The sequence below is a fragment of the Brachycentrus maculatus genome, unplaced genomic scaffold (genome assembly GCF_059751285.1).
Source record: "Brachycentrus maculatus isolate JH-2025_06_01 unplaced genomic scaffold, ASM5975128v1 h1tg000042l, whole genome shotgun sequence".
Taxonomy (NCBI): Eukaryota; Metazoa; Arthropoda; class Insecta; order Trichoptera; family Brachycentridae; genus Brachycentrus; species Brachycentrus maculatus.
Genome location: NW_028280796.1, coordinates 745,910 through 769,247, shown reverse-complemented (window position 1 = coordinate 769,247; position 23,338 = coordinate 745,910). Strand labels below are relative to the sequence as shown.

At 33.9% G+C, this 23,338-nt stretch overlaps 1 protein-coding gene across 7 annotated transcripts in view; it reads right to left on the bottom strand.

Annotated features, from left to right (window-relative positions):
- Positions 1 to 23,184, bottom strand: part of LOC148312358 (uncharacterized) — a 75,080-nt gene extending 51,896 nt beyond the window's left edge. For all 7 annotated transcript variants that reach the window (XM_088277374.1, XM_088277375.1, XM_088277377.1 and 4 more), the window contains exons 1-2: positions 22,835 to 23,184; positions 13,158 to 13,276 (exon numbers count right to left, since the gene is read on the bottom strand). In XM_088277374.1, coding sequence (XP_088133500.1) covers positions 13,158 to 13,276; positions 22,835 to 22,922 — 207 coding nt within the window. In that variant the 5' untranslated portion in view covers positions 22,923 to 23,184. The remainder of the gene's footprint in view (positions 1 to 13,157; positions 13,277 to 22,834) is intronic.
- Positions 23,185 to 23,338: the final 154 nt, after the last annotated feature.

Below are 23,338 nucleotides of genomic sequence, written 5' to 3'. Positions count from 1 at the left end.
ATTGATGAAATTGTATTAATTCAGCAAATTTTTCAGTTGTAAAAATTTTGGTTCTAAATAAAGATTTTCGGGTATACAACCATACAGCAATAACCGTCATCTTAAATTATTCCTAAACTGATAATGGCACCTTATAACCGACAATAAATTTGTAGGAAGTATAATTGTATCTTATTTATTGATTTGGCGTTTAATTTGTAGAAGTCCATTTTAATTTATGTATTAATTTTAAATCAAACACAGATTTTTTGAGTCTACTAAGTTGTATTTTATTTTTAACAACTTAGTAGACTCAAAAAATCTGTGTTTGATTTAAAATTAATACATAAATTATAATTATCTCCTTTATTAAGTTATCATAATTTTATCATTGCTGTCGACATTTATTTTCTTCTTTCTTTTAACCTTTATCCGCACCAAATGGTGTATAAGGGACTGGGTCCTATCGACGCGTAGTTTTCTTGATCGTCAATTACATGAAGGCAAGGTGATCACTTGTGCGCTTTAGGTACCAGTACCGGGGCGATAAAAAAATAATGGAGAAAAATCACTGATAATTGTTTTGACCCCCTGTGAAATGAGCCCCAAACGCGCTAACCACTACATTACGTAAGCTAACAAACAATTTTTTCGACTTAGACCTGAAAATAGGATGAAATTTAATTATCGTATTATCGAGGTAAATGCTTTCTGCGTTGAGAAGAAAAATATTAATATTATTAATATTCTCTTCAACGCCTCTATTACCTACTTACTCTATTACCTGGATTGGAAAAGGTAGAAGGGTTACTTTTATTATTTTAAAATAACGTACGTGATCTTGTTATATAAGCAACGATATGTACGAGTATATATTATTCAATATAATTTCTATGACCTATGACGGTATATAACTCCACGGGTTAACGATTCATTTGGTCCGTGTGTATAAAGTTTACGATCAGAACTAACTGACAAAGTCGTTGCAAGTTTCTGTACTGCATCTCCGCAGAGAGAAGTGAGTGGGCGGTAGTGGGTAGCCATGAAAATAATTCACAAAACAGAAAATTTAGCGAGCGCACAAATTAATAAACGTTGAATAAGTGCAGTCACTAAAAAGGTGAATCTACTCGCGCAAATCAAGAAAATATTGTGATATTATAACAATATGGAATAAAATAAAAGATAAACGTCAAAAAGAGGCGAAGATGGCCGAGGCGAAGGCAGGATTGGTATTTAATATCGTCTAAGAAAAAAATCACGGTTCCATAATTATTAAAAAAAAAAAAACACACAATCCTACCTACAGTTTTTTACTCAAGTAAATTTATTTGATCTGTAATGACTAATTCGTGCTAAAACATGTTTTGTTTCGACCGTTTATAGCGCCGCTGTTTACTTCCTTGTTCGTTTTTTGTTTACCTTCGAAACTATGGATATTTTTTTGTTATCGTAAGTACTAAATATAAATCTCTTAACTTTCGTTAGTTATTTATATCGCATACAAGTCGTTTGCCTTTCAAAATTCCGTAACTTGATTTGTCCAATTTATAATGTATACCGATTTATCTTAAAAACTTCAGATGCAAAATGATTTCTTCTACAGATACGAAATTCAAGATACGGCCCCTTGAAAGGTAGATAGATGACGGTAATACTTGAAAAATGGTTTCGCTTTGTAATGGGATTTCTTAATAGCAAAAAAACCTATATTCAAAGTTCATATTGTTTCGTGTATTTTGGTGATTTTAAGATCTGAAATTTTCACGAAAGAAGGGGATATTATAATACGTACAGTGTGGTTACCATAAAATTGGGTTAATAGGTAGCCAATGCACGATGACCTTAAGGTCCCATTCGCCAACAAGTTCACTGACGAATTCTGGCTCTTTGTAAAATCTGTGCCACAATTTTCTCGCTATGAATGGTAATGTTGTAATGAATATCATTTGAGGCCGATCCTAGCATTGTCGGTAGCGTGACTAGAAACAATTCACAGTAACCTTGTCGTTTAAAAACTATTCCGTTTAATCAACAGTTTTGCATAAAACTACTTACAAACGCGAATTTTCTCTATAATCTTAATTGAAACGCTTCGAGAGGCAAACTCATTGTCGCAGAACAAAACGAGAAAGATAAATATAAAAAGATAATAAAAATAATCAAATAAAACAATTGCACCAAAATAAATCAAGAATGAACCTGCACTGGAGTTTAGTGAAACGAGGCCCCAATACGAAGTTTTATTATCATCCATAAACTTTATGCACTAACACTAAAAGCACTCCAAGTGCATTTTCACAAAAACGATGCAACCATATTTTCATATTTTGCTTCTTGGACGGCAGAAGCAGCGAATTTATCATTGTATTATATCAATATTATGTTTTTTCGTAAACAAAAACACACATAAAAAAGAACTGTAAATTAGGATGTCATTTTAATTAAATAACAATTATGCAAACATACAATTTATAAAACAAAGTATATAACTCCTTCTAATGAGCGATCTCGATTGATTTAGATCATTACAATTAATATACATATGTTATGTAACGAATATGCAAAAAATATATTCTTCTTCTTCTCCGTCTTATTCCTCATTGCTGAGGGTTGTGACCCTTGCAGAAGCAATGACTCTTCTCCAGTTATCCCTTGATTGCGCTGCACGTAGCGCTCCAACCACTGAGGTGCCTGCTGCTGCCTTAATTTGATCGGTCCATCGTGTGGGGATCTTCCTCTCCCTCTCTTTCCCTCCAGGCTACCGATCACAACTAGTCGTTCCAGGCTATCCTCGTTGCCACGCGCAACGTGTCCAAAGAACTGGAGAATCCGTCAGGTACAGATATTGGACAGAGTAAAGCCATCCAAGCGTAGTTCCTGGCGAATGGACTCATTGGACTCATATATATTCAACTGCATTTTTTTATGTTTCATATATAAATAAGAACCTAAATAAAAGGGTAGTTACAGGCCATTTTTGAGCTAAGAGTAAAGAAATGAAGATAAATCGAAAAAACTAAATTTTCATTCGAAGTTCTAAAGCAGCAATCCTGATGGGAAAATCAGTGGATTATAAGTATTATTAAATACTGTATAAATACAAATAAATGAGAATGTATTAAGATTCTCATATTTTTATCTAATAAACATATTTTTTTATATAAATAACTCAAAGAATAACATATTCGGTCTCATTCCTCATTACTTTTCGCAGATGGTATATATATCTTGGACACGCTGGCTGGTAATTTAATTTATAAAAGAAGAAATATATTTTTATTCTGTAAAGCCCAAGGTACGAATCAGAGACTAACAATATATAAAAAAATAACGCTATAATGATTACTATCCTCAAACATAAATATCATCCGAGGAAAAAGAGGGTTTGTCCATTTAGGGCGTGTCCCTTGATACATGAACTGCGTAAAAACGGTCAAAGGTTGCACGAAAGGTTAACATTTAGTCATCAAAAATGCTATCATTAGTAGGAAAATGTTTTACAAAATGTACAACCGAAAATCAGGTCATCAGAGGAAAATTCTCGATTAATTTCGCTATACTGAAGTTGGCCTATTTGATTACTGTATTTCGAAAATATTACGAATAACAATCTTACTATAAAGGCTTACATCGAAAGATTTTTTTATGAATCAATTACAGTTAAACATACGTACAACGAACTAATTAATAAAATTCTCCCAAAAAACATCGAATATGTGAAGAAATTTAAGGATATTAATATATATTGCTATCTATATAAACCATATATTTTACTTTTTAAGTTGTTTTTATTCTGGAATACGTTTCCAATAATATCGATTATTAGATAGAATTTCACATAATTTGATAAGGTAATACGTTGATCTTATTGTACAACGTTTATTCATTAACATACAGTTATAATCCTAGTTAGCATTGACTTTGTGACCTTGACTGAGTGTCCTTGGGAGCGACCAGAACTCCTGACTTATATCTACTATGATTTACAAATTTTAATTTGGCTACTTTTAATTTAGAACGACTCGCAAATTGGAGATATGGATGATAAAAATATATTTTTCAGTATTTTTTCAAAACCCAATATGTGATCAGATTGTTTACATTTACGAAGACGAGTTGACGTAATTTAGAAATACCAATTAGTACGAGTCAAGAGTGGACACTGGGAGAGACAAGAGTGTATTACTTTTTACATTAATTTTCGTCTAGTTCCGTCACTATGTCTCTCAAAATCATTTGACGATGTCATAAAGATGTCTGAAACCAACTAGATATTTTAAATATCGTTGAATCTTCAATTACTAGCGCCGGCAGTCAAGGCATTGAATATTGCAAATTCACGGTAAATAATAATCTTACACGGGAACATTTTGCACACGTCATTGGCGTGATTTTATCCAATAGTGTTTGCATTAACACCTTTTTAATTTAATTAAATTTTAAATAAAACACTTGTTTTGTATCACTTGACTATTATATTTTGTTACGACTAGTTTCTAAAGAAACAAGTCTTAATAAAATATAATATGCAAATGGACAAAAACAAGTGTTTTATTTATAATTTAATCATATCTTACCATAAAGTGAATGCTGAAACATTTTTAAATAGCACACCTTTTTAGTAAGTTTAGATGTTGTTATTAATATGCTCAATGGGATATGGCGTACTTTTAGTTAGTCAAGTAATCAACTGCGATTAATTTGATTATTTAAATATAGCATTAAGTGTCTGGGCCCCTTAAGACTGAAGTCACATTGCCTTTACGAAAATAATATAAATATTTTCATTAATTGGCAATTCGGAATCACATTGTGATAATATCTATCCAATTTTAATTTTAATTTTACTTGGTAAATACGACTATTTCTTAAAATCTATTGTCACGTGTGTTTCGATACATTCAGCATCATTTCGGTATTTGTAAATGACGCGGAATGCATTGAAACACGTATCACAATAGATTTAAGAAATAGTGGTATTTACCAAGTAAAATTTTAATTAAAAAAGATAAGTATTATTGAATAAGAAACGCCAGGATCAGGGAAATATGCGAGATCGAAGATGTCGTTAGGTGGGGAAGGCAACGAAGGAGACAATGGTATGCGCATGTGAGGAGAATGGAATCATCCAGACTCTCCCCCCCCCCCCACATCGCACTGTACGGCCAACCCCATGGTAGACGACTCCCGGGCAGACCGACATCGCTTAAAAACAGGCCACAAGGCCTACAACAAGATGATGAAGAAGAAGTATTATTACCAACCCCGCATTAGCTGTTGTAGTTTCTATCTGATCAGGAATACAGTCGCAGTTTTCATAAAATAAACGTCCCGAGATATATGCTAATAGAGTCGGCATTGTATAACATTACGTAAGCCAGTGTTTTGGTAGATGTTCCACTAGAGTTGACATGAATTTTTACATAATTACGGTAGAAAGACATAACCATCATCATCACCATTACGACACATCATTCACGACCTGTGACGCATCTCTTTACAGATGAGTTATGAATGGGCGTTGTATAATCAATTTACTTCCTCGTCTAAAAGCGTGTTTTTAAAAATTTACATTACCACTATGGAATGGGGTACGTAATTAGTACATGATGTATAAGCCAATTCTCGGAACAGGCTAAACGACTAATTCTGAACATGAAATTCTATCAAACGCATCCACGACCTGACCCTTCTACAGTCAGCTGATACCAGCTGTTATTTCTCATTATGTTTGATGGCTGTCAATGTTCTATAATAAATAAATAAAAATGCAAAAAAAACGTACTACAAAAAAATGTCCTTTACTGTGTTTTGAGTTTGGACAGCCTAATAGATACAATAACAATTTACAGTATAAAGGCATATGATTGTACCTACTACATGCTACTCTTCTGTCACAACAATTGCAAGGAAAGGAACATCTGGTTAAAATATAATAATATTATTCCTGAGTTATACACCATATGAATATTATTATAATTTATCAAGTATTCAATACATACAGGAACCTATTCAGAATCGTATGTGTCAATTAATATTGGTATATAATTGGCTCTGCTCCTCCGTGGAAAAATAAACATAAGAAGAATGTGCCGATTATATTGTTATCTTAATTTTAGTTGATTTTGTATGACAAGACTCTAAGATGAAAAAGGTATTAGACAATAGGAATAACATAATAAATAATTATTTTTATAGTTTACATAGGATGTCTTTAGTGAATCTGACTAAAGGGTACAAATTCTCAGTGGTGTCTATAATTAACTTGCATACGCTTGCGAGAATACGGGTATGCAAGTCCGAGTGGCCTAGCCATTGCTGCTATTATCCTTTTCCTCATTAGGCAGTTATGTCCTTCACCCCGAACTACTTAACTTAACGTCATATGTATACCTTAAATTATCCGCATCTGGAGTGCATGACTGATAAATATTCGTTTAATTCACGATCAAGTTAACATCGCGTCGATCCGAAGTAGTGCCCTGTGCAGCATTTGGGTGAAGAAAGGAGTAGAAGAAATTGTGAATCAACTGTACAAAGTTCGCCCTATTTTATACTGTTTGGTTTTAGAGCCTTAGTTTCGTCGATAAGCAAATTTCCTCGAATATGTTCGATTTTATCGATGTGAAAGTTAGGATACAGAAGAGGAGAATCGACTTATATGATAATATTGTATTGTACATACTAGACCAGTGATCGCCACACGGTGGCTCGCGTAGGATATTAAATTTGCCTAGTATTTTTTTTTATATTTATTTTTAATAACACCTATTTCGATTATTATTTTGTTTACAACATTTTCTGTGAGTCCAAATACTTTTTCACAAATCTGGATTATCTCAAATAATAGGAGTATTCTCCATATTATTTTTTGACATCTTATCAAAGATGAAGAAGAATATGGAAGTCTGGGCATTTACGGGGCTGACGACCGTCATAGGCTGGTTTAAGTGATCACTTTACACACGTGTAACATTCACCAATTCTAACCATTATTGACAACCACACTACTCAAAGTCTTGGAAGTTTTATATATACGAACCAATTTTGAAACATTCTTCTTGAATCACTAGAACTTCACTAGAGACATCTATTGGTGAGATGAAAAAAAGATAATAATATTATTTTGTTCATAAATAAATATTTTAAGGAAGCATTTTATATAATATTGTTAATCTGATGTTCTAATTTATTTAAACTAACATAAAAATATTATGTATGGTACGATAAGGGCCGATGATAAAAAACTATAAAGAGGGAATTTGTACAGGTAGCTCACCAGACAAGTTCAATTTCTGAAAGTAGCTCACATCTTTATTGAGTTTGGAGACCACTGTATAGACGATACGTTTTGAGAATCGCACCAACTATGTGCTAAACAATGCCAGTCACGCGATTGCAAAAAGTACGCCGAGGAAAAGTTCTCAATGTCGGCAGTAAATAATTTAAAGTGAATAACACAATTAAAACGGTACCTCTTAAAAAAAATATTTTTTAATAACACAAGGTTAAAGTTCGTACACAGTATTATTAACTGTTTAAGATTACGTTGAAATAACTTCCTGCATTGCCAGTGGGCGGGTTTTGATTTGTTAGTGACCTTCCTGAGTCGAAATAGCTATCGAAAGATAAAATAAACAAATGAAAAATTATCCATTTTTAATTTAAGTTTTACTTAGTAACTACCAATATGTTTGAAAATGATACGGAATGCATCGAAAGACGTGTCACAATAGATTTTACTACAAAGTTACCGAATCAATAAATGAAATTAAACGAAAAAATACTTAGGGTGGAAATTTCTCAAATCTTTATAATTTCACTTTCCGATCCGGTTAGCGTTTTCAAACGAAAATAATAAATAATAATAAATAAAAAATATGTTTAGCGTACAAATAGTAAAATACATAGTTTATCATAAAATACATGTATTCCAACACATCTTGTAACATCTATGTATCATGAAAACAATGTTATAAAACGAATTGTAAATGTTATTTTCATAATACCGTTTTCATCTTAAATACATAGAAGGCATTTTACAAGACACAAGTATTATTTATTTTAATTTTTTATTTATATTTATTTATTTGGTTGATTCCGCCATATCCGATGTGCCAAAGTATATTGCGAGTAGTATTTGGAAATCGATAAAAAGTATGTACTTATTATCGATATGAACAACGTACGGTATTAAAATTATCCGTTAAGGGGATATTCGCAAAGGCAGAACTCATTCGCCGGCCAACCGCCAAAGAGGTAATACGTCTTTCCACGCCCGATTTGAAGAATGTATATTGGATTGTTTTTTAGATAATATATAAAAAAAGTATTTTAATATTTTTTTTTTAACTCCTAACCTTTAAAACCACATAATTATTTCGAAGAAAAACTTATTTTTTTCAATTCAAGAACGGTGTTTAAAAAAAAACGTTAAAAATGTTACCTTGGTTTAGAAAAAATTAAGTTGCGACTTATCGAATACTGGGTCTTAACATATTTTTCATGTGGATTTAAGTTCAATATGTGATAAAACACCTCTAGTGGTTTGAGATTGGAGTAAGGAAGTTTGTTGTACCATAATATGCCATCCCAATCACGCAAATCTTCCTCACACGAGAAAGTGAAAACAGAGATTTTACGATACTAATGCGTTATGCTTATTAGCAGTCGAGTGATCTCGATAACTGCGACATAATAGCTATTATTACGTTATGTGCGTATAAGGAAAACTGGTATCGATGACTCTAAATGCGAATATGGGCAGCAATTTAAAACAGATATTTCAGACTATTAATGACCCCAAGGTTCCACTAAATTTAGAACGGGGTCAAGTTAAGTCAAGTGAAGGAATAATTGATACAGCCAGGCTGTAATTTCGATGCTCCAAAATTGTATAATTTTGAGTTGAGAATAGGTAGCAGCAAACATATTTTAAGTAAAGGACGCACAATTCTTCACCTTGCTTTTTCAACCTGTATTATTTCTGCTCTAAATTTACTTGAGGAATATATTTGAAAACCTATGAAAGGTGGTCAGAGGTTCCCATAATTCTTAAGAAGGCCCCTATCCGCATCTAATGGTGCATAGAACACCGAATAGGATCGACACGATCGTAAGATTTACATAACTTAATTCAATTAATAGAAAAACATTGATACAAGCGAGATTTTCAAAAGCTAATTTCCTCTTTTCCCGGGGAACGGGAGACAGTGAAAATGATTTCACAAATGCGTTTTTAGTTTTTGCCCAAAGATCATCTCACTCTCACTATTTCTAACTACTGGTGGAAAAGCATTACACGCCATCGGTCTCGCAACAGCAGAGGCACGGTCGCCAAATCTAGCGCGCAATCGCCCTATTGACATATTTCAGGACTTCGGGAAATCTACACGCAAACAAAAACTACGCACTCTCAAAAGAAAAGATCGCATTGCGAATAATTCAATAATAGCGATCGGACAATTTAGTTCAAAGGGACAGACTGACAGGACATTGACTGATGTCAAATGTATGTGATGCCAGAGTTCCGACTACATCTCTGTACAATGTATAGTGTGTACACGATATACAATACACATAGGTACACTATCGACAATTTGAGATGAACTGAGCCCGAACTGTGAGCGTTGGGAAATAACGGCTACGTTCGAGAGCTCCTTTTGCCATGCCAGACCAGTAGCTATATGTTCCACTTGACCAATTGATGGAATTGAAACAGTGTAAGTACTTCTGAAGTGCTTGAAACGAGTAGACTTCCAACTGTATATTCCCTAACAAAATGATATATGCATCGTGTTCACTGAATATGGGGTGCGGGTTCGACAAACTTTATTTTACATTATTGACATCTCAACACATATCGCTCACTCCTTTCAAGAACGTCATAAATCAAAAATCGTAAATTTTCAGTTGTGTATGTTTTCGGAATGCCCAGAAAATGTACTATATCCCAGCAAAAGTGGCATATTTTTAACTGAATATTTACCCGCTACAGGGCAGAAAATGTTGTTTTTGCATTTTGAAGAAATGGTATTGTTTAATATTTTTTTCAAAATATATTAAATATTTTTAAAATGGAGAAAAAACCTAACGGTTTTACCTAAAAAGGTCTGTTGCACGGTAAAAAGTTCAATAAGTGGCTTGATATTTATTTTTAAAACATTGTGTTATATTTTTAAACTTTAAAAACGTTCTCCTGAAAAATGAAGTTTTTTATGACGTTCTTGAAAGGAGTGAGCGATATGTATGAAGAAGAATATGGAAGTCTGGGAATTTACAGGTTTGATCTGTCATAGGCTGGTTAAGTAAGTGATTGGTAAATTTAAAAGTGATCAGTTAACCAGCCTATGACAAGTCGTAAGCCCTGTAAATTCCCAGACTTCGATACTCTTCTTCATCTATGCTGAGATGTCAAAAATGTAAAAAAAATAACTCCTGTAGAGTGGAGATAATCGTAACTATACATAATAATAAAAATAACTAATTAATATTTCAGTTTTGATAAAGAAGCGGTTAGTTTCGAAACCGGTAGACATTATAATCAAGTTATAATAAAATATTTATAGTGACTTTAAAACAAATATATATTTTTATTATAAAATGGAAAATCACTAAGTTAGTGCTTCAAATATAAATTATAAATTAATTAAGTGAAACATTTCATGGTATTAAATTTATAGTCTCGTGGGTGTTAAAATATGCATAAACGATAATAATTACGCGATAATAATGAAAACGTCGCGTAAAAAGGCCATGGTTACCGGTGGCATTATATAATACCAGCATAATCGTGATGATAAATAACTGCATTCATTGGAAAAGGCTATCAGTAACGCGAATAGCAACTTTGTGTAGGCAGCTTCAAGCCATATATGTAGGCAGTCAATTATAACAATGGAATGGCATTCTCATACGAGAGAGAGAGAGAACACTGACTTGGTACTCGGTACACGCTATCTGCCTACATAGGCCTCCTAGATTTGCACTGTCGCAGACTTTACCCCGCACTGAGGCAAAATAGGGTAGGTATCTAATATACATTAGGTTGGCATTTTTTTCCGAGAACCAATCGCGACATTTTTACCAAAAAATTTTTTTTTAGTTTTTAGGACTTTGGACACTCCCTGCCAAAAAAATACCTAGATAATTATAAAAATTCTGAAAAAAAATCTCCCCCCTGAAGAGAATTTTCTCAAAAAGTATGTACTAGATCATTTTATCAACAAAAAGAGCGAGATTTTTGCCAGAATTTATTTAAAATTTCCGGATTTTCCGGGACTCTCATGACTGCCAAATTGTCCTCGAGATGGCAGAATTCACGATTCTCCGTTTTTAGATTCTCAGAAACGGGTTATTTTCATGTTTGTCGGGACGCTACTGACAATAAGGGTAACATGTCCTGACACGCTGTGATGAATAGCAACCCTACAGTGGAAGCGGTTTGGAGAAATAAATAACTCAGTATTAAGTTGAAACTGCAGTTAAAAATAAAGTCACATTGCTGAATAATAATGACCTGAAAAGAATCGCATGCTTCGAATCTTCCCGAGGTGCCATTTGAATGATATTGTTTTTACACTAAATGGTAAAGTCCAAACTTTATAAAGAAATAAAAAAGATTAAAAAATGTATTGCTGTGTGTGTTTTATTTAGCTTTTCTTTCGAAACCGAAAAATGAATGACACTGTACTAATTAATCCGAACATGACCCTAAATGGCAATCACCCCTTCGGGTCTGTGTAGAGCTAGTGCGGCAGTATATCTAGACAAAGTGGCTGCCTGAAATAGATAGGTACCTACCACCCACATTCCGTATCGTATTCAGCAACTTCCCTCTTGAAAATGCCGAGTAAATACCATTCACGGCGACCAGAGATACTTAAATATCTCGATTATTTTTATTCAAATAATCCTACCACTATCGAGGATTAAAACCATTCACGAATACGGTCTTGCGCCGACTTTCGCGCACTCGAGGCCCAGTATTCGATAAACCGCAACGTAATTTTCTTCAAACCCAGGTAACATCAGACGTAATTGATTTTTTTTCTTAAAACACCGTTTTTGTATTAAAAGAAATAATAATAATAATAAAACCCTTATCCGCACCCCAATGATGCATAGGGCACTATGTCATATAAACGCAGTGTTATCTTGATCGTTTACACATGAAGGAAAGGTGATCAGGCCTCCGCTTCAGGTACCAGTCCATGGTAGTATTGAATAAATATTACAGTGAATAAATCACTTATATTTATTTTACCCCCCTCGGGAATCGAACCCGGGACCTCCAGAACGGTAGCCGAGCGTGCTGACCATTACACTACGGAGGCGGAGAAATAAGTTTTTCTTTTAAATAAATATATGGTTTTGAAAAGAAAAGAGTTATTGAAAAGTAAGAAGTTAAAAAAAAAAATTGTCAACATACTTATGTATATTGTAAAAAAAAAAACAAAAAACAATATACCGTGGGTATACTGGCAAAAAACGTTAACTCTAAAATCATTGTTTGAATAATCCGTGTTATTTAAAGCTTTCAGCCTGAATAAAATACCCGCTATTAAACTTAAAGTTGTATATATTTGTAGAACCACATAAAAATGAAATTTCAAACTACTTAGTGTAACACTCTCCTCACCATTCATCGTTCACTTTGTGTAATACCGTTACTTGGTGTATTTTGCAAGTTAACAAAACGTTGAAAATTTATAATATTGCATCATTAACCCTTTCCGGTCCCCCAAAATTAAAAAAAAAATCTAGGTAGACACAGTTACATTCCAACTGGAAAAAATATTTTGTCCTCTGCTCCACATACTGTTTTAATAGAGTGACAAAAATGTAAGCTTGGAATTTAAATAAATAATACTAATGATGAAAAAAATGTCGAATAACATCCGACATGGGACGTAAGAGGAAAAAAATTCGAAAAAATAAGAGGAATGATATCGAATGAGATTGGACATTGGACCAGTAAGGGTTAAGTCAAAATTGCATATTTTCGAGTTAACTTTTTTTGCCAGTATACACACGATAAATTCTAAATATAATAAATAAATAAAAATCGGGCGTGAACTGACGTCGGTTCTCAGCGCAGCCGGACGCTTATTGAGTAATAAGGCCTTAATATTAGTTTAGTTCTATGGTCTGGAAAGGTAGGAGCGCGGTGTTACCTTGATGATCCTCCGGCACCAGGAGCAGCCGGCCAGCAGCAGCACTGCGGTGACCACGGCGAGGGCGGCCAGGACAGATGGCACCACGGCACCTAGTTCGGGACCGGGCGGTGCATCCCCTACAAATGCAATCACCATTTAATATACACCGCAGGACAAAAAAAATTACGAGTTTACTTGCTACCGCACGCCTTGACTTTACTGAACTCTTTTTCTAAGAAATCCTTTATCGATACCTCTTTCTTTTGTTCAATAAATTAAAGACACTTTGTGTCACCTTTCTACAATATTTACATTTTAAAATGTCTCAACAATTTTGTTTTACCCGCGTTTGAGGGAACATAACACAACAATCATGGAAAGTGCAAAGCAAATGTCGATTGCGATAAAATCCAAAATAATCACACTGTCGCAACAAAACATATCTAATTGTAAAATATCTCGTTGAGTTGGGTATTCAGAAGGTGCAGTGAGGTTTTTATTTAAAAAATTCCAAGAAACTGGATCCATAGAACGGAAAAAAGGAAGCGGATGGGGGCGCGCGACATCTGCCCGAGATGATCGCTTAATAAAAAAAATTGTTATGCGCGATCGATTTTTAAAGGCACTTAAAATACACGCAGAGGTGCAGTCTACCAGCTAATCAACATTTTCCGTAAAAACAGTGTCCAGGCGGCTGTTGGAGCATGGTTTCCAAGCACGAAGTCCCGCAAAGAAACCATTACTGACGAACAAAATGCAGAAGGCTAGACTGGATTGGGCGAAGGAGCACCAGAATTGGACCTTGGAGGATTGGCAAAATGTTATTTTCTCCGATGAATCAAAATTCAACCTTTTTGGTCCAGACGGCAGAAAGAGAGTTCGACGAAAACTTCGGGAAAGATACCATCCGTCGTGCGTCACTCGAACCGTTAAACATTCACCCTACGTCATGATTTCGAGGTGCATGACAGCGTACGGTTTGGGACCTCTAAATTTTATACAGGGTACGATGAATGCCATCCAGTACAAAAAAGTGTTGAAAAACCATCTTATTCCAACAATTGAGGACATTACGCAGTATACCGCGGACCCGATTTTTCAGGACGATTTGGCGCCGTGCCATAGAGCTCGCACTGTGAGTACAAATATTTATTTTTTAATGCACTTTGTAGACCACTTGATAAATAATTTATTGTTTTTCTTACAGATCATTGAATACAAGGATAAAATTGGCTTAAAATCGTTGACGTGGCCCGGGAATAGTCCTGATTTGAACCCGATAGAAAATTTATGGGCGATTATGAAAAAAAAAGTTGGGAAAAAAAAATAAAAAAACATTGAGGAATTAAAAAAAAACTTGATTCAAGTTAAGGAAGAAGAAATAACATCAGAAATTTAAGATTCGCTTTACGCTTCGTTAAATAATAGAATTTTACATGTTATAAAAAATAAAGGTGAATTCACTAAGTATTAAATATTTTTAAATGTTATAAATATGTTTAAATGTAAAATACCTTAATTTAAAATAAAGCGATTAGAACCTTCTTCTTAAATATGAATTAAAAAATTACATGTCTTTTATTACTCCATCACAAACACTCGACCATAAATGAACCGTTATGGGTCTCTAAGGTTCGGATAATCTGATACCTGGTATATAATGGCAATTTCTAAGTACAATTCATGAGTGAGATCTTTCATTTTAACCTTGAAGTAACGAGTAGTCATCACATATGTTAAACAATACAAAAAAAAAACTAATTAAATATCAAGAATAATTCATTATGTGTCAATTTTAGTTTTTTTGAGGACTCGTAAATTTTTTTGTCCAGGGGTGTACTTAGGCACAATGTATAGAAAAAAAAACTTTCAATTCAATTCAATGAATATATCGTAGTCGTACCTACAGGAGAAAGTGACCAACTAACAAAAGGTAAAATGTTCAGGAGGGGCATTTAAGTCACTTTTTCTTGGCAAGAAAATAAACATCAATGCAGTTAGTCATTTTTAACAAGTCAACATATCATACTTCCAAGTTTAAAATCCTTTGGGATTTTTCCAGGGCATTATTAAGCAAGTAAGATATCAAATGGTTAATGATCACGTTTTTGTGAAACAATGCACTTGGTCACTTTCTCCTGTATGACTACGATATACGTAACAAACTTACATTAAAGGCGTATACATCAAAAACACAAAATTAAAAAGTAAGCAAGAAGACTCTCGTTAAATATGTAGAAGAATACTACTTCAGACACATGGAACAGATCAATATCCAGTGTGATATTGTTCAACATAGCGGTAGCTCTTCCTACATACATAACCATCGGCACGTTGGTCCTGTATATATGAATGTGAAACAATCTATGCCGACGCTGTCTTAAGTAACTATCGGGAACATACAGACCAATGCTCCGTACTTGCATTACTTGTACATTAAAATTTTATAACTTGCCACCAAAGCACCTCATTTAATTGACGTTACATTTCTCTTATAAAGGCAAAAAAAAGTTTCTATATTATTTTTTGACATCTCAAAATAGATGAAGAAGAATATGGATGTCTGGGCACTTACGGGGCTTACGATCGTAATAGGCTGGTTTAAGTGATCACTTTACACACGTGTAACATTCACCAATTCTATCCATGATGGACAACCACACCACTCAAATCTTAGAACTTCTATAAGTATATATGGTTCAATTTCGAAACATAGCTTCCATATTCTTCCTCATCTATGTTGTCAAAAAGTAATATGAAAAATAACTCCTGCAATTGGAGATAATCCAGATTTGTGAACAAGTACTAGGACACACTCAAAATGTTGTAAATATAATAATAATCCATTATTATTTCCACTAGACAAAAATACTTTTTACATTATAAATCAATTAATACGTGACATCCTTAAACACCATAATCATTCAGAAATATCTACTAATATTCGTAGTTTTCCCATAGACATACAAAACACTTTTTTTAAACTTAATATTCAATATGTATTTCAAAATAATAAATCCCAATTAAGTAATGTCAATAATGTGCAGGTAATTTCAACGTGCGCTTTTATTATTTACGCAATTAATCTGTGCGGATGTCTCCTCGCATAGTTTTTGTGGTGAGCGCAATAATCTCTGTGAGCACTTCAAATTTGGGCATTTATGACGATACGCTTTTGGCTTCCTGCGTTTTTCTTGTACGTTTATTTTGATCACCAAGCTATATAAAAAAATACCAAAGCGTGGCAACGGTAAAATTTTGAATGTAACGATTATATTTTAAAAGCATTAATAACAACTAAAAACATTGTTCGTATATTTACGTTCGTATCGAAGATTCTCAGGTCTTGGAACTTGAGAAAATAAGCAAATCAAAATAGACTATGAATAAGAAACATTACAGTATTGAAAAGCGATGAATCTTTGAATGGGCTGTAAAAAATAGGGAGATTGAAAGAGTATGGTCTGACCGGTCGATGACCGCCACAGAGTGTGGACAAACATAACGGATACGAATCATACTATTTATAATATTACGAACAGTCCGAAACCGCTTATCACCGGCAGACTAACTATTAACTGGCCACTTGCTGCTCGATGGGCGATAGGATGTCATTACAGGCGTTTATTCCAGTCGGCCCGTCGCACATTGTTTGCGAATAAAGGGAAATGCGCAAATAGCAAATAGGGTTATCCCAGGGCTTGATTCTGAACGACAGATCAAAGGGGAATGAAACGATTAATAAGGAATACTTGGACAAAATATTTGTACTCAAGGTAAAATAATTTTAAATTAATTATTAAATACCAATATTTCTTCAAATCTATTGTAACACGTGTTTTGATGCATTCCGAATCATTTTCAAACACCGTATTATGTTTGAAAATGAAACAAACATAGAAAATGATGCAGAATGGATCGAAACACATGCCACAATAGAGTTTTTAAGAAATAGTGGTATTTACTAGGTAAAACTGAAATTAAAAATGGATAGATTTTACTACAAAGTGACTGACAAATCGATTAATGAATTAAAATAATTTTATTTATTGGTAATTACCAAAATCAGTCATATTTCGATTGCGTTATCGTTAATTTGCAGTTCGGAGACAGATGCAATGTGTAAACAAACACATTTTTTAATAGCAGAATTTTTTTATTATTTTTTTATTTAATATAGTTACATTTTTAAGTACAATATAATACAATTTCTAAACATTTATACATATGGCAAACTTATAGTTTTAGATTCGCTGTGCCTCTCCAAAAAAGAGACTGAGCTCTTGTGCTTGGAGAGGGACTTACACTCAAGGTTTAATGTTTTATATAATTAATGGTATAAAAGTGTTTTTTTATAATTTTTTTTCAAGATTTATATGTAATGGGCATTAATTTTTCTTAAGAACTTTTATGTCTTCTTTTTTTTAAATTTCTTTAAATGAATTATATTATTTTTTGACATCTTAATATAGATGAAGAATATGGAAGTCTGGGCATTCCATATTCTTCTTCATTTATGTTTAGATGTCAAAAAATAATACGAAAATAACTCCTAATTGGAGATAATCCAGATTTGTTAACAAGTATTTGGACACACTCAAAATGTTAAAAATGAATTACGTTACACCTTGATTCGCGCCGTTTACTCTTTGCGTTATTCGCCGATTTTCGACGTGCTTGGTAAAACCATTTTGGAAATAATCGATTTGCGGTCAAAGCAAATATTTTTACCGTTATCGGTATTGAGTTAGTACAGTATTTAGATACCCACATCACTAAAAAAACTGAGGAAAATACTGTAAACGGTAAACTATTTATATACACACATATACTGGCATGAATTGACACTATTTAAGGTAAATAGATTATTTTTCAGTCAAAGATAAATCGCGAAAGTTCCGCCCATATCAGGATATTTGGTAACCATTCGTTAATCCCGCAAAAATGAAAACTGTTCTTTTTCCTCATGCCAATCTTTGATGCCTAGGATTTATTGGGTAAAACCTCTTATCCAAAGTCATTTCTCAAGCCTCCCATATTGGAATAAATTTGCATAAGTAAGCAGTCCCCTAGAGTTGATTGGTCGCCTTAATTAAAATTTTAAAGAACATCCTGTCAACGTCACTTGACAGTGTGAAATATAAGTTTTATGATAAGGAAAGAAGACCGGGGTTAGTTGATACATTTTTTAATTGATTGAATGTGCAAGGGTGAAGTCAGTAATTATAATATGCAAAATAGATGCAGCACTTGTTTGGCGTCATTTGGGTACTTATTTTGATGAATGTGGACTAACGTCACATTAAAATATTTTAATTGGCACAGAGATTATTATGACTTTCGCAACGTTGAGTAATAAAGAATGCTTGTTATAGCTAACTAACTAACTTACCATCACGCCGCTTCGCCGCAGGGGTAGACAGAGAGAATAGACACCAATCTGTCTGCACACAATCTTCGTCTGTTCCACATTTATAAATTTTCTCATACATACATGGCGATTATTCCGACTTCTAACCTGACTGGTTGTTTTCATCGGTCTTCATCTGCTTCTATTACCAACCACATTCGCATCTTAAATTATCCTACCCAAGGTATACTATTTTTTAAAGACTTTTAGAGATTTAAGAAAGATATATACAAAAGTTGTAAGTGTACTAGTAAATAATAAATAATTAAAACGGGGTAATCTTAGATAATATTAATATTTGAAATAGATATACAGTCTGGATTTTTCTTTTTTGATGTATGATTTGATAATCTTCGTCACGAGTGAACTCGAAGACCCTTGCCAACTGCAATAGGCTGCAATATCATACGGCCGATATAAAAACACCCAGTTAAGGCATCTCTAACCGGGATTAGTCATCTGTTGTGATGGTGATATGATACCGGCAACCGGCAAGCACTCTGCAGAGCACAGTGCAGGCGCCTCGCCCACATGGGCTTGGACCAGCTCAATGAACAAGTGTATGGCATCACCAGACGGCCGCTGCCTCCCGTATCCGGGATGTCGGGATTCATACATCGCATTTGCCGGAACCACAGTGAAAAGATAATGCGCAACATTTTAAATGTGTTCAAATGCGGAGAGTTTTTTACATTTATTTGATCGTTTATAAACTATAAGGCTAATCACTAGAGCTGGGTAGACAGCAGTGGCGTGCACAGAGAATTAATTAGGGTAGCCAGTAGAGGTAGGTAGTAAGGTAAGCTAGGTACTTCTTAGTATGATAGGGTACTGTTTGCGTTTTTGTATGTCACGCGGGTAAGTTAGGATAGGCACTGCTTTTCTGCCTATATGGAATGCACGCCCCTGGTAGACAGTGTTAATTGATTGTCACGAGTACGTATTATCTAAACACGGGTGATCACATCGTGTAATAAAGGCGTCTAGAGAAAGGAATGTCAATACTAAGAGGCGACTCACCGCCACCGTCCGGGTATGCAGTATGCAGTATGCAGCCTCTCAGATCTCCGGTGCATGTTTTATGCAACAGTTCAAGTCGGTGCCTACACGTACTCGATGATAACATGGCATGCAGAGATTGCCGTCGCTTTGGACACCACATCCGGAACAATGAAAATCGCCATTTCCATCTGACCAAAGTTCACATAAGTTTCTCGAAAATAAATATTTATTTATTTATTTAAAACTAGCTGTACCCGGCCACGTATTGCTGTGGCTTAGTCTGGTTAAATGGAAAAAAAAGAGATGGAACACACTTCTAATATGTTTAATTTCACAATGATTGTGAGTACTTAACAATATTTTAGCAACTGTGAAAAACACGCTGTCCGTCATGAGCAATATTTAGTATTAAGTGTTGCTGTTGTTCTACAGATGGCGCTGCCATTACGGTAAAAAAACAGTTTGAATAATAATAATAATAAAAATTACCAGTGACACTAAAAAAAACACGCACAATTAATGTAATGTTGAGCTAAAATTTCGGCTTTAACGGACACTTTTTTTATTACCTAACGTCCAAGTAGCTACGGCTTATGTAACACCGCTTAACATGGCCCTACTTAGGTTTCAACATTTTAAGTTATGCCTACTCGTGAGTGGATTTACTCTTAATGTTTATTATTATTATTTAAACCATATCCGCTCCCTAGGTGCAAATGGAGTCCACAAACTGTCTCCAAGCTTTTCTGTCGGCTGCCAGCTCCTTTGTATCCTCCCAAGTCAGATCCACCTCCCAAAGTTCTGACGAGAACTACCGACGAATTGTCATTAGTGGTTTATAGTTACTATAATTTCATTCATTTCATGTGTGAAAATTCTAGGCAAAAACAGTCGCTCGGACACACCCTCCCCCCAATAAGTCCGTTATATCGAGGTTTTACTGTATTAGCAAAAATCATTTTAAGCGAAAGCGTATCTCGGGACGTAGTCTGGTAGCGCGATTACAAAGCGTCTCGAATTGGCGCAGTTTGGCAGGTCTGATGAACGAATCATTATTATTTATTATTCCGGATATTTTTTACGAAGTCGTTCAGTCAAAACCGTCACGACCGGTTTGCAACTTGCGTGAAAAGGGAGCGCTCATTTGGGCGCACATTCACCGCATTCCGCTACAGCCACTCTACATTACACATAGATTATAAGATTATTTTTACTCGCTTATGTCATATTACATAATAACAAAAATATGAATACAACTAAAAACGATGGGGCTAACTCCGAACCCGGCTAAAACGTTTTTTAACGTGAAATATTTTTCATTATAGTGCTTTTGACAAACGTACAGAAAATACGAAAAATTATTTTATGAAATTGTATTTTTTAGGTTCCTATCAAATTGGGGTCTTTATAAATTCAGATGTGGTACATTTCAGCCGCTTACCCGCAGGGGTAGGCAGAGAGAATAGAACGCCATAATACTCTGTCTTTGCAAACATTCTTTGCCTCTTCAACATTCGTGCATCTCCTCATACATATTCGCCGATTATCTCGATTCCTGACCCGGCCGCTTTCGAGTATTTAAAATACCTTATCAAAATATTCTGTTTGTATCCATACGTCCTCTAAAGTTGGGGACTAACCGGAGCAGTTCGTAGCGTAACGTAACGTCGTAACATCGCTCGCGGCGAGCATCCGAAACTATGGATGGAGCGCTCGTTACGACGAAATGCTCCGGTCAGTCTCCACCATAATATTCTACGTCGCAATCGTACATTCTTGCGTTATTTATCCTCTTCTTTTCGCCCTCGCAGAAAGAGCTGGGTTGCGAGCCTCTAAAATATAGGTTTTTTCGCAAATTTGTCAAATTTGCGAAATGTTCTTTTCTTTATAAAATTGGTTTATAAGGTAATTTAATTGTTTATAAAATAAAATAACTCTGTTTTTAAACACTTGTTTACTGGTACATTTTTTTCCAAACGGTTTCGACAAGAACCTTGTCATCATCATGGTTTTACATGTGCGTGTTAAACCCTGACGATGACAAGGTTCTTGTCGAAACCGGTTGGAGAAAAAATGTACCAATAAAAAAAGTGGTTGAAAACAAAGTTGGTTTATTTTATAAAGTTTATAAAATGTGTAAAATAAAATATATAATGATGATCAATGGGGCTTATCCTTATTTACATATCTTTCGAGAAAACAAATTAATATATTGTGTGTAATACTAAATTGTTTTATGTTCTCAATAACTGTATGCTTTTATTTATTAACAAAATACGGCGTTATATTCTTGATAAGATAACAATTCCATTACTAAAGAAGCCGTTAAGAATTATATGACTCATTTAATTTCAGTTTTACTAGATTTTTTTTTAATACTAGACGAAATCATTTTTGGATTATATTTAAATTAATGAATTATGGCAAACTATTTTAATGCATATTATTTTTGAACTTCGGGGGTAAAAAAAGTGGAATAAGTTTACACGAGTGACCCAAAATTGAAAAATTATTCTTTAAATAAAGTGAGAGTAAATTTACAGTCACATTTTATACAAAATGTCATCTGATAAATTTGGGTTGTAAAGTTTTTCAAAAATGCAGTTTCTTTTCTTTTTCTACGTCTTGTTTACGTTTTAAGAAGTGTATGTAGTTGTTATAAACAGAAAATATTATTAGGAAAATTTATAAAAGTGTTTAGTTATTTTTTTTAATCATTGGTGAAGGATTATTTATATCGTATAGATTAAAAATGTATTATCTATAAAGACGTCTTGATCTTTAGACAAACGAAACTGAATCATACAATTCATCATCTGTCTTTATTTAGATACGATTATTACGATAATTCATTAGTACGGTTGATATTTTTTTAGGTAATTAAAAATCATAACGAGTGTTGAGAATTGAATACAGGAAATTTATATTACCCGGCCAATATTCGCAATATAGTTCTTTGTAACAATTTTAAAAAAAAAAAGGTTTTTAATATAATGTATTTACGAGAAACATTAAATTTATTTATGCAACGCACCTACTTGCAGATTCGTATACCTGTCATAATATTTTAGTACGTGGGTAGAGAATATTTATAAGCCGTAACAATAATATTAAAATACTTAATATACAACGAAATTAATTTGTTCATATACGATTAAGTAATAAACATCAATAACAAAACTGAAAGTAATATCGATTGGTCTTATATGGCGCGAATCAGAAAACAGCCATTGCGGGCCGCGAAGAGAATGACATTATTGTGAAGATCTTTGTGATGACTCACCTTCCGTGAGGGGGGTGATAGGAAAACAGTTGCATAACTCGAGAAACTGCAATCCCAGATATATAATCCAGGCGATGAAAGCCTCCATTATTTCACTTGATTAACAAAAAAAACAGCCGTTTTGGAATCATGTTTTAGCACACCATCGCACTCACAACGCTAAAAACCGTGACAATTATAGAACTATTTCAATCACATCACCACAAACACTTTAAAATAAACAAAAATACACTTTTCACTAAATCGCTTCAGATTATGTGTTCCGTATCTATCTGATAATACATTAATTTACTGATATATCAGATTTTGACGCAACATGACGTCACGACAACCCGACATCGCCATTCAACAAAAAAAAGCAAAACATACCATAGAAGTTGAACCTAATATAGATGATAATTTTATGATCTTCAAAATATATCCATTCTATTCTCTATGCTACTATCAAACAGCTGATTGGTCAGTTCCTACCTATTCCGGGACGCGCTAAGTTTAAAAAAATCA